Source organism: Elephantulus edwardii, unplaced genomic scaffold (assembly GCF_000299155.1).
Source record: "Elephantulus edwardii isolate Elephantulus edwardi_28Jun2011 unplaced genomic scaffold, EleEdw1.0 scaffold00015, whole genome shotgun sequence".
NCBI lineage: Eukaryota > Metazoa > Chordata > Mammalia > Macroscelidea > Macroscelididae > Elephantulus > Elephantulus edwardii.
The window spans coordinates 8,690,708-8,704,030 of record NW_006399765.1 but is presented as its reverse complement, the minus strand read 5'-3'; the positions used below and the strand labels follow the sequence as shown (position 1 = coordinate 8,704,030).

General features: G+C 36.5%; 1 protein-coding gene across 1 annotated transcript in view; it reads right to left on the bottom strand.

Annotated features, from left to right (window-relative positions):
* Window positions 1-13,323, bottom strand: part of PHF20 (PHD finger protein 20) — a 100,795-nt gene that overhangs the window by 40,231 nt on the left and 47,241 nt on the right. The window contains exons 4-5 of the mRNA XM_006881492.1: window positions 6,264-6,343; window positions 2,531-2,915 (exon numbers count right to left, since the gene is read on the bottom strand). Coding sequence (XP_006881554.1) covers window positions 2,531-2,915; window positions 6,264-6,343 — 465 coding nt within the window. The remainder of the gene's footprint in view (window positions 1-2,530; window positions 2,916-6,263; window positions 6,344-13,323) is intronic.

The following is a 13,323-nucleotide window of genomic DNA, read 5'->3' as shown; positions in this document are numbered from 1 at the left end:
GGTAAATTTGACCAAAATACTAAGCTTAGTCTATGTTGGCTCTTTCTGTGTCCATTCTTGCCAAAGTGTAAACATTATTCTGTTCCAAATAGTGAGAACTTGGAGATCATAGCGTTCCAAACTAAATACAAACATAAACAGACTTATCCAAATAGCTCAGATACTGCTCCAGTCAGATCTGTACAATCTAAGGAGCTGAAACTGCTATGAAGTCAATGACCTCATTCTAAATAATTTTTACAGGAATCTAATTATATGCGGAATACTTAGCAAGCATTTCTAAGCATTTCTTTGATACCACATACAAACAAAGCTTAACATGTTCCTCAAACTCTTAAGCAAGAATCATCCATAAACCCTGTTAACAATTTCCATTCCCAGGTCACACACTCCTAAAATGAGAGGACTGAGACAATGCCAAAATCTGTTTTTAACAAATTTCTCGGACTAGTGTAAACAGGAAGTTTAGAAAACACTATTTCTTTACTAAGTTGATCTGAGCTAATAAGAAATCCTACATTTACATAAAAGATAAAACCAATAAACTAAATATCCCTCTTGTTCCTACTCTATGTCATATGGCCCTCAAAGGGTCAGTCTGCAAAATGAGGCTTAAACTGCAAATAACTGTGTATATATATATATATTTTCCCAAACTGAACTTGAGGGATTCTTAGGTAATGCAAATGGTTAATGCACCTTGCTGCTAATCAAAAAGATGGAGATAAAAATTTATCCATAGCAGAGCAAAGCCTGGTGATTTACTTGCAACGACTGGCCACAGAAGATGCTATGGAGCACAGTTCTTTTCTAACATGTATGGGCCTAAGATGAGTAAGATTAACTTGACAGTACTGGTAAACCAAGCTGAAGACAAATCAGAATTCACCAGTTCACATTTTTCACCTTTCCTTTCAAACTTCTCTCTCCCACTTTGTTTTTGTAACATACTGCATGGCCTAGGAATTTAAAAACGCCAATCTTTCTACACCAGGATTCCTCATTTGAATCTACAACACAGGCTATTCTTCCATTCTTCCAAGGGTGGTACTTGACTAGTACCAGTCTCAGTTTACAGAAGTCAATGAGATGCTGTAGGCATTAGGACCTAATTCTCTTATGGAATCTCATTGAGAGAGGTAGTAAATTTAGGCAAGTGTCCAGTACAAGCATAATGAGAGCCACAAATTCAAGCCATATTTTTAATTTTAGAAATCATGTTTTTTTTAAAAAAATAAAAATCATGGTTAAAGAATTAAGACGCACCATTAATTTTTAAAGTATACTTTCTTTAATCCCTACATCTGAAACTCGTTTCACTATGTAATCAATATTAAAAATTATTTCACTTTTTTATCAAATATTTGAAGTATAGTGTATATTTTATACTTAGAGCACATCTTAATTTGAACTAGGCATAACTAAAGTGCTCAAATCCCAAATGTGGCTAGTGGTAATCAAACCAAACACAAGACATGGATAGGCCCTAAGTAAAGGCTCACCACCTCAGTAACTGGGGTCACAAGAGTAGGAACATGAGGGAGCTCTGGTGGCCTACTGGCAGGAAGCTGCACTGCAATCCCAGAGGTGCATAGTTCAAATCCACCAGATGCTCTGCTGGAGAAGAAGGGACAATCTCCTCCTGTACCAGTCAGATCCATTTTGATGGTAAACACAAGAATATAAAGAAGAGTAGGAACATGCATGTAAGTATGTTTTAAGGCCACTACCACATGATCGTGAGCAGTAGTCTTCATGTTTAATCACACGCAGTCCAGAAACTATGTCTCTGACCTGTGGGCTCAGGAAGCAATTTAGGACAGAATTCATTTTTGAGTTTTAAAAAAATAATTTCAAATTTCAACTTGTATTCTTTCCTAAATCTACAACCAGTAATCTTGATTTTTATCAACGAGTCACTTCAGCTTTCTACTTGGAATGTGAAAAGTTATAAACTGTAACTAGTCTCCATAAAGTTCAATTTCATAGCTTCTCTTAAGTCTACTGGCTAAGATTACAAGTAGTATCAAAAGAATTCAATTTCAAAATGCACCTGAGACACTCTAATGTTCCTTGAATCCAGCCACCTTCAAAGTAGGGGACTCGCATTTATCTCACTAAACCCGTTACAATTCCTATAGCAAAAATAAACCAAAATCTTGGGGGGAAAACCCCTCCAACCCACTATTTCTTGATCCCAGGCTCTATTACACTTATTTAAAATGAGACTTTTCAAAATAAGCCTTAGCTTATTAATAAGCCCAAAATTTAAAAGATTGCATTTTATAAGCTGAAGTGTTTAGAGGACAGTTCTACCACCTCAGAAGCTCAGTCATGGATATGCCTCCTTATTTATGTTTACCTGGTGACATGTCTCACTTAGAATCTAGTTCCAAAGACACAACTTGTTTTCAGATATCAAGTCAGTCACAAAACAAAGGACTGAAATACAGAAATTATAAAGAACTACAAAGGGCCACAGGAAAACATTCAGGCATTGCTCACTGCAGAGCCCATGTAGGAAACTCACCAGCAGGAGCTATGGAAGGGGGTCGGCCTCGTTTTCTTTTAGGTTCCCTCAAGTTTTCTTGAGGACTCTTCACAATGTCATTTTCGGGTTTCTTATCCACTTGAACATCTCCAGAATATTCCCTGTCATTTTCTGAAATGTTCTCCTTATCCTCCTTCTCGTTCTTAGGAAGGCTTTTCTCTGAAACTTTCCCCTTGTCCGAGATAAACAGTTTTCCTTCTTTGTCAGGCTGCTTGGGTCTCTTTTCTGTCTTTAAAGCTTTGTCCTCTTTATCTTTCTTTACGTTGACTGTGGCTTTTCTTTGCTCTTTAAACTTCTCGCGTTTATCAGATGATGAAAAATTTTTGTGATCTGTTTCTTTGGGCCTAGTGTTACCCACAATATTCTAAAATAACCAAGATAGCAATTAAACATTTTATGACTACTTGCAATTATAAAACCAAGAGGTTTTCTACAATATTGTAAAGATAAGCAAAAAAGTTAAAAGATAACATATCCCAAGTCATATAATGCAAAGCACGTGGAAACCACTCTGGACATTTGCAAATCAAGTCTAAGCTTAAATAAAGTAACTTAAATTCAATTTCTTCTCTTTCAATAAGTCGCTAGGAAACAGGTAAGGAGACATAGAAATAATTATCCTAGGGATCCTGTCTAGAAAGGAATCTTTCAAAGGTATTCTAAGAAAATGCAAACTCTGGGAGCTCTGGTGGCCTACTAGCAAGAAGCTGCACTGCAATCCCAGAGGTGTGCGGTTCAAATTCACCAGATGCTCTGCTGGAGAAGGAGGGGCAATCTCCTCCTGTATCTGTCAGATCCGATTTGATGGTACACACACAAAAAAAATAATTAAGAAAAAGAAAATGCAAACTCTGTCCTTCTCATCCTACCTTCATAACTATATAGGTACTAGATCACGTGGAAAAAAACTCAAAGTGGTAGCTAGAGAATGAACAAAAAAACCTATAAAGATCATCCAACTGGAAGGCCCTCCTTCCTCTACTAGGTAAAGGTTGCATTCAGCCTACCAGGCTACGTTCCATGTTCCTGAGCTAATCCTCATTTTTATCCAACCAAAAGAAAATACTGGTTCTTGGTTACTTTCTTTCTAAATTATTTTCTGTAAAAATAATCCTTAATAAAAGTTGTTTAAAGAAGAGAAATCTTTTTCCTTATAAAATCAGAAAATTTAAAAAAGTGAACTTTAAAGCCTTGTGTTCTATTATCTCTGAATCATAAAAAAAAAATCAAGCACTGAAAGCTCCTTTTTTTCCCCAGAAACTAAAATTAAGTTTATTTCTATATGTATCTCTTTTCAAGATCTGTAAAGAACAGGAACTACCATATCATATTCATGTGAGATCATTAGCACCTAGTATACAGTCTTTGTGTACTGTCAAGTTGGAAGTGACCCATAGCTGACCCTCCAGTGGGTTTTGGAGACAGTAAATTGCACCAGAGGAGACTGTCCATCCTGCTCCCGCAATAAACAGTAAGTACACAAGTTTTCCAGAAGCAGGAAAGAATGCCTAAATGTATAGCAGATACAAGATTAATTGCTCCATAAAGAAAAGCAAGTAAGGTGTCCTTTGGAGTGAGAGCCTAAAAGCACATATTTTAAGTCTCAAAAACTATTCTGAAAGTATAGTTCTGTGTTCTCTGTTGGAGAACAGGCATTCTCAGAAACAGACGGTAGAAATATAAAGCTCAACCACATTCTTGAAAGGCAGAGTGCATTGGTAATTTGGGTCAAAAGACTTGCATGTTTAACATTAGAACAAAATATAATTTTCTAACAGACTAATCAGAGTTACATCCTCAGGTGTATAAATATCCTTTACGGCTGAAAATTAAGGAACTGGTAACACAAAGTATAATATGTTTGGTGCCACGTGTTGGTGGTTTAAAGTAAAAAAAATTGAACTTGGGGAAAGACTATTGTTGTTGTTATGTGCTGTAGAGTCACTTGTGACTCACAGCAACCCTATTACTCAGCAAAATTCTGTTAGAACAGTAGTATATATGCTACGCAACTATGGACAGATAGAAGCTTAACAAAAAATATGGATGGATATACTCCAAACTATTCAGGACAATTCTATCTAGATAATGGGACTGTAGAGTTTTTAGCTTGTTTAGGCTTATTTGTACTTTCCAAATTCTCTATAGTAAGTGTGTATTATTTTTGTCACTTAAAGAAGTTACAAAAAAAATGTATTATGGGTATTCTATTTAAAATAGCATATTAAATAAAGTTTCGATAATTTTTATAAGTATTTTATAATTTTTATTATTATATATTTATATTTTAACAATATAAAGCTTTACAATTTTATTATATACGTTTTAAGTTTCTATTTGTGAGTGATTGTAACATAAGCAGATTCCTAGGGTTGGAGAAATCTCAGAAGCCATTTCAGTCAAGTAACAAAACCCTTTTGGAAAAAGCGGCGCACACTAAGAGGCAGCTGGAAGTTAAGATTTGGAATTCCTACAAACCCTCACTAGGCAAGGCATCCACCTAGAAGCCAAAGCACTATGAGGGCCATCAGTCAACTTACTGAGTAATACGCACTAGTAAACAGTTAAATGTTTGTTATTTGGAGCCCTGGAATTCCTTTGGAAAGATTCTGGATATAATTCAATTCTGGACAAATTCATAATGTAAGTCTTCCACAAATTTAATACAAAAATTGTAAAATTTAAGGTTAGTATTATATAATCAGGTAGCTCCTCAGAAAAACAATAAAAGGTAAATATTCCTTTATACTACTTTCAACATTTCATGATCCTTGGAAATGTTTAAATACATATTCAGGGAAATGACAAGCAGAAGCATTTGATCAGCACAAGAAAAGATAAAAGCACCAAACTGTCATATCAACACCACTCAATAAGGAGGAATAAGTTAGAATGCCTTAGTGATTAAATTTTTATGATTTTGCAATAGTTGTTCCCCTTTTATAATCAGTTAAAAAAAATCACAATTTTTTTATAAAAAAGGTTTTTCTAAAAAAATCCAAATCCAGAGATCCAAATATTGATCTTGCGTTTCCCCTCAACTATTTAATTTAAACATAAAATGAAAAACTGAAGAGGAGAAGAAACAACAGGAAGAAAGCAGATAATGCTTTTTTCTAAATGCCTTTGTAGAGTATAAAAACTCAGGCCATGTGTTTGGGGACACATAGTAACTAGAAAAATACAATAGAATTACTTTCAACTCAGGAAAATAATTGAAAAACAAACAAACAAAAAACAACCAAGGTACACGGTTGTTTTAACTCATGCCAAATGGTCCCTCCGTAAACCAGCTTGGATCACAGTCCAAAGCTGAAGTTTTAAAACCTAGATAAGAAGGAAATCATGCTCTAGGTTTCCTCAAAGATTTACACAAGTTCCCTGCAATCTGTGAACATTCTGAGAGGAGGCCAATGAGAGGAAAAATGACAAACAGACACTTCTGAGGAAAACAAATAACAAGAAGCAATACCCAAGTAGTGGCACTCTTAGGTAAAATAGACAATCTGTGTTAAAATAAAAAAACAAAACCTATTCCACAATTACTGAAAATTTCTTTTCTGGTGAAACTACATTACATGGAGGAAATAAGACTTATTTCATCATAGGCACATGGAATATGTGATGTCTGTTAATATGTGATATGTTATTTGATAAACAAAGGTACAATGTTAGCCATATTCATACCACAAAGGAAAACCACATTTCTCACCTGATCTTTGGAAAAAGCTTTGACATGAATATGTTTGACAGTCTGAACTACTCCATCATAAAATTTCACAGTGTAAGTACCTAAAATTCAAGAAGATAACATGACTTTAATTTACAGTTTTACAAAAAACAGCAACTTTTCAAATCATGACCATGAGGAAGCTTAGTAAGTGCTTAATGAACTTTTCAGAATTAAAAAAAAAACGGACTAAGAATCACATTCAGCCTTAATTACACATAAGATGAACAGTACGATGGCCTTCATTTCTTGGTCAGTAAACACAGTAAGCTGTCTTTTTATCCATACAAGTAAAAGAGAATTCATTTTCATAATGGTTAATTTAAGAAAAAAAGAACTGCACTGAATTTAGACTAAGAAGAACAAGAAGAATGAAGAAAATGTAGATTTATTAATTGTTAGTGAATTACTTTTTATAGTTTGTTATTTTCTGAGTTTATAAGTAGTAGTATCTCTTAAATTTGGGAAAGAGAAAAACAAAACTCATGCTGCGAAAGCCATCTTGTTTTCAGGAAGGTTCCATTAATCTCTAAATCCATTATGTTGAATGTGAATTAAGTTCACATTCAACATTTGGAAATAAAGACTATCAAAACAACAGCAATATTACCTTCTGTTCAATTCATCCCATTAGGGGAGGAAAACGGTCAAAAAGTAAAATGATCAATGATTTATTAAATGCAAATTTAATATTGTTTTTTTAAAAACAGTGCAACAAGAATCACTCCTGCTAGAAAATGGAAGCTGCTAATCCAAAATCTTTTCTCAAATCAGACTTCCAACTGTAAAAGTGTCCATTAGCTGCACACAGGTCAAGTTATCATTTGGTATATTAGAGTCCATCCATAAAGCAAATATTCTCTTTATGGCTCAAGGATTTTAAAAAAGCAGTGGTAAAAGAAGAAGAAAAAAAAAGCAGTGGTAGTGATGTTCTAATCTTGCCAAGATTACCGATGAACAAATTTTTAATTTCAGGACTAATTTCCCACCCAACAAGAAAAAAAAAACCATTCAGAAAGCTGAGACAGTAGAATGCAATTCATTTCCAGGCCTTATTCATAATTACTAATGTACAATCCACACCAAATCAAAGTGACAAGCTACTTGCCACCCAGCAATTCAGCTGTGTGACATTTCCACCTCAATATTTTTAATCAAAAGTGTTTTCATAAAACAGAATGTACTCTACAACCAGGAGAAGATAAAATAGATGAATGGAAAAAAAGAAAGAAAAAAAATAGATGAATGGGACCTTCTAAGAATCAAATCCCTATACACATCCAAAAACTTCTCCAACAGGGTAAAAAGGGAAGCCACAGGCTGGGAAAAAGTATTTAGTAATGACCTATCAAATAAAGGATTTATATTTAGAATTTATAAAATACCTGAGCACCACAACAAGATAAGGTAAACAATTCAACTGAAAAATGGGCACAGGATATGAACAGACACTTCACCAAAGAAGACATGCAGATGGCCAATAAACACCTAAGAAATGTTCAAACTCCCTAGCTCTAAGAGAGATGCAAATCAAAACAACTAAGATACCATTTCACCCCAGTAAGAACGACAAAATTTAACAGAACAGCAAGCAACAAATGCTGACAAGGTTGTAGAGAAACTGGAACCCTTATTCACAGGTGGTGGAAGTGTAAAATGGTGCAACCATTGTGGAAGGTGGTATGGCGCTTTCTTAAAAAGTTGCAAATAAAATACCATTTGACCCAGCAATTCCGCAATTCCCCTACTGGGAATAGACCCCAAAGAGATCATAACTGCCACCCAAGCAGATATATGCACACCCATGTTTATTGCAGCTTTGTTCACAATAGCAAGGAGCTGGAAACAACGTAAGTGCCCATCAACAAACGAATGGATAGAGGAGCTCTGGTATATTCACACAATAGAATACTATGCTGCACTGAAAAACAAGGAACTCATGAAATATTATTCAAAATGGGTAACCCTGGAGGACGTTATGCTGAGTGAAATATCTGTAATAAAAGGGCAAATACTGCATAGTGTTACTGTTGTAAAACAGGACTGACATCGGTGTTGGGTGGGGGGGAGACTGAGAAAGATTAGATAAATACTGTATACTGCATTGAAACAGATGGGGAGAAAACCTCAGGCTTCCTTAAGAAAATACAGATCTCAACTCAAAGGCAGCTTCTTCAAGCTTAGACACCACGCCTCATACCATTTCTCTCTCACATAGTGCCTTGTTCACTGCAGACCAGGGTTTCTCAAAGTCTGATGCACAGAACAGTAGCATCACCAAATCCTGAGAATGTGTTAAGAAACCAAGTTACAAGTTCACTTCATAGACACCAAATCAGAAACTGGAGAACAGGATATAAAATGTGTATCTCTCAAGTCCTCCATGTAATCCCACACTTCCCTTTCAGTTCAATGGCTGCATTCAGGTTGCTACAGTGGTGGAAGCTTAATCACTGCTATTTCATATACCAACAGGGTCATTCATATTGCAAAAGAAGAACTTTCAGACTAGGAAGAAAGGCCTAGTCAGCTACTTAAAATCAGTCATCGAAGATCTTCATGGATCATAAGAAAATAAAACCTACTTACTATTCTCTAGTAATGATGATCCTAGTGGATTACATTCGTAATCAATATAGTGCTAGATGATGAGCATCTATGTTCAAAGGCACTAAAAATACACAGTGGCCACCACAGTCAACTCAGAATTATAAAGATGGTGCAGAAGCAGGCAATGCTTCCTCCTGTTGTACAGAAAGTAGCTGCAAATTTGAGCCAATTCAGTGGAACCTAACAACTACCAGATGATTCAGATGTAGAACATACTATGGGAACCACTGCTATAGATTTACTGCTGGTAACTATAAAATGAAGGTGGATTATTTGTCACAAGTATCACCAAAACAGAAAGACTTAAAGAGCAACAAAATGTATACTGGGGCCCATTAGCCAGCAAAAACAAGATACACTGGGACAGTTAAGGTTCATATGAGTTTTTATTTACTAATCAGTAGTGACCAATTCCACCTGGGTTTCACCACATCCAAGTAGTGGTAAAACTCACATGAAATTGATCACCACTAATTAGTAAGTAATCACAGTAAGTACTGTGCTTATTAGAGAATTCATCTTTGGATAATTCGTTTTTGCTGGTTAAAACAGAACTATTAGATGACAAACTAAAAAAAAGTTATCTTAAAGTCTAAGGATAAAAACAATTCATTCAGAGCAAGGAATTTCTAATAGCTATAACAAAGGTCTTGGTTCTTATCTTTATCTGTCTGTATTTTAAGGATGTGAGCAAGCAAATAATTATAAGCAACATTTCCGAATTCTAAACATTTTTTCAAGTAACCATGGTGAACTTATGACCAGTCTGGGAATGAGGTTTCTTGGACAGAAACTTAATCAAGAATCAAAAAAGAATTCAATCCTCATAAATTTTAAATATTCTATGTTCATCATGTTGTTTTTGCTGGGTGCTGTCAAGTTTCTATCAACTCATTGTGATCCTATAATATGTTGTGTATACCCAGCCGGCAGATTTATGCTAACCTATAGCTGCCTTATATACATCATAAGCAGCTTTATCCACATTGCAGCCATGTCTGAGCAAGCGCAGTAATGCTATGGTAAATCACCATTTTAAGTGTAAATGCACAGCAAATGACCAAAGTGTGATAAGGGCAGAAAGCCTCCTTTTTTTCTGAGAACTTTAAGAACTTATAAAGTTTCTAAGCGTCTCACTTGTGCTTGGTAATGGCTGAAAGGGCAGGGCAAACAGCATGCCTACAGTTTGTGTGGACCTAAATAAAGAGATGTATGAGGATTCAAGGGGAGGGAGTGTGGAAGGAGAGAGGTGAGGATGTGCAGGGCAGGGTGAATTAACTATGGGGTCACACAGTTTGGTTGGAGATGGTGAGAGAAATGGGAAGGATCTGGTATGAAAAGCAATGCATTCAAAGTATTCCAATTTTATAAATAAATAGGTATAAAAATAATGTAAAATAGAAGGTATATGAATTATTGTATGAAACACAATGTAAATGAACGATTGCATAAAACAATGTATATGAATGAAATCACTGTAAAGGCACATGAAAATCAGTAAAAAATATTTTTAAAGAAAAGAGATGCTTAAGTCTCCCACAACTCCTCAAACCTCATCCTCTACTGTCCGACTGGCCTGGCACTGGCTGACTGCCTGGGACCTGACATTTTTTTTTTTGACTCTTAATCCTTTAATTAGACTAAGTCCTTAAGAAGGAAGCACAAGTCATTGTTAAGGAGGACCTGACATTTAAAGAACAAGATTCCTAACGTTAGACATGACAAACTGGCACTGTGAGCAAAATTTGGACGTGACAGATCCTATGTACAACAGAACAAAATACTGCCTAATCTCGCATTATCCTCAAAATCGCTATGGTGCTTTAAGGTAATTGTTGTAGCCACTGCGTCACCTCAAGTCTGAATTTCCTAGACAAACTAGGTCTGTATCGGTTACATCAAAAGGAAAGATGTCATTTTCATACATTAGTCAGAAGGACATTAAATTCTACTCAACAACACAATATACCCAACTCTTTGAGGTAAATTCTGAAGCTTACTCTTGAGGACAGTTTCAAGGAGGAAGCATGTAGACACAGGGATGGGCCTGAGTTTCAGGATCTAAGACAACTTGGATCAATCAAACTCCAAGTTTGTCTGCTGACTCTTGACCAACGTATATTGCCTATTTCGCAAATGTAAGTTCAGATGACAGACTAGAGCACTTATCACTCCAAAATGACCCAAACAGAACAAGCAAAAGGTGTTCCAGAGCCACTGTCATTGGATAGAAATATTCTGGTCCTGACTCTTACCATTCCAAAGGACTACAAAGGATAGTCTTGAAATTTTTTCCTTTGATTTTGCTAAACTGCAGCCTAAATTGAGCTATTATAAATTAATTTTTAAAAAAAATTTCTCCTAACAGTGTCTTATGCCCACTTCTGGAGAGAAGTCTCAAATCTAATGTTTCCCACATAATTTATAAGTTCATCCCATGAATCCTCTCTTTAGTGGCTGATAATAAAGCTCTCTTACCATGAGAGTCTCTTACTAATCTGAGAAATCTAATTACTAACATGTGAAGAATAAGTACAAACTATGTGTATTCTGTTCTGTCTACTTTAACTCGACACAGGGATTAACCTGTCTCAGATTCCCTGAGTCCCTTTCCTTCCTCCCTTTTGCCTTCTCTTTATCCATGGCCACAGGAGAAACAGACTCTTGGCCTTATCTGAGTGTTAAGAAGTCAGAACACCTAAGTCTGAAGAGAGAACAACAGAAGGAGAGTACAAACTGGATGCTTCAGTGTTCTCATCAGTCTTTATGAAGATGACACAAGCATAGTTTTGCTGGGTTGCATTTGCACTCTTGTACTCTGTCAGAATTATGCTCCAGGCTAGGCCACTGGATTCAGGAGGAAGAGACACACCCGGAGCAAAGCAAATGAGGAAGCCAAACAGACTGGCAGTTGTGGTGCATGAGCCAGCTGAACAGCTAAGGCAGACATAAACCCAGTCAAACCCAGAACTTGCTAAGATCTGAACCCTGAGATGCATGAGAAAATAATGTTCATTGCATGCCCCGGAATTCTGAGTGTTTATTATGCAGCAACACTGTGACAAGATATCATGGTATATGAAACCTCTTCCTTTCTTTCACTAGTTACAAGAGCCTAGAGAATCAAATTTCTTCCTACTGAGAGACTGACTTCTAACTAAATAGAGCATTAAGGACAACCCAAGAAACGCCTACGAGCCAGTTAATCTTCTGTAGGGACCAAGGAAACAGAAATACAAAAGTGACTCTAAAAAAGGATAGATTTTTCTTGCTCTTGAAATCTACCACAACTATGACTCCAGGGCCCGATACCACATGTCTGCAAGCACATCTTCCCCTCCCTTAAGTTTTTCCTTCTTAGCAAAGTTACAGAACCGGTTCACGTTCTGTGGCCAAGAATTTCCAAAATGCTCATCTATTCAAATTCCCTCTCTAGTTTCTAACTGTGCAAATTAGTCCAGAGGAGTAGTGAATTACCTGCAATCACATAGCAGAAGCTTAAGCCAGAACATAGCTCCCCACTAAGGGCTCACACCACCAGGCTCTAAAAAGACCACCCACACCTGCCACAGCTTTACTTTCCCTCCTCCACCTTGTGACACCTGGCTTCAATTCACAACTACAGTTGTCTTGGGAAAACTCCCCTCTAGCCGAAGATACCCTGGTACTAGGGGAATGGCAATTCAGGGGCCTTAAGACTTAAAGACTTCTGCTCATATTCCAATTCTACCACTCAGAGCACTGTAACCAGCAAATTAAATTTCCCTGTAAGCTTAGTATGGTGAACAGAGTTTGGTGGGGCTCCCCAATTAAAACAAGCTTGGAAGCAAGAGTGGCATCCACTTCTGAAATAGCTTGCCTCCAGAAACCCTATGAACTTGGAGAAAGGATGAAAGTTATAGTGTTCACGTCTTTCATTCACAGGGTCACTATGAGTCACCTACAACTCGATGGCACTTAACAACAACAACAAGCAGCTTAGTCCCTCATCTATAAAATGAGGATAGAGTCACTAGCAATAACCTTTGCATGTCTATGTGAAGATTAAATAAGATATGCAAACTGCTTAGCAGCAGGCTTGCACAGAGCAAGAAATCAGTAAGTGATTCTAATTTTTACCCACTAAGTCACTTTAAAAGAAAAGTACCAACTCCTCCCCAGCCACGGATGCTGAAGAATCAAGCTAGCACCTGCATGTGTGGGCCTAAATTTTCCTTTTATCCCTGAGCAGAGCTGTTCAAAACTGTTAACATGGTGCCAACCTCCCCACACTGCAAATGTTGGATCTGTTACAGCATGAAGAAAACAAAAAACAGGAAGTGCTTCAACTAGAGACTCCAGAAATAAAACCATTTCCATAGACACTCTTATTATAAATGCAGACTTAAGCAATAGCCCTGAATGTCTAACCAAAGAATGTGCACATTTTTTA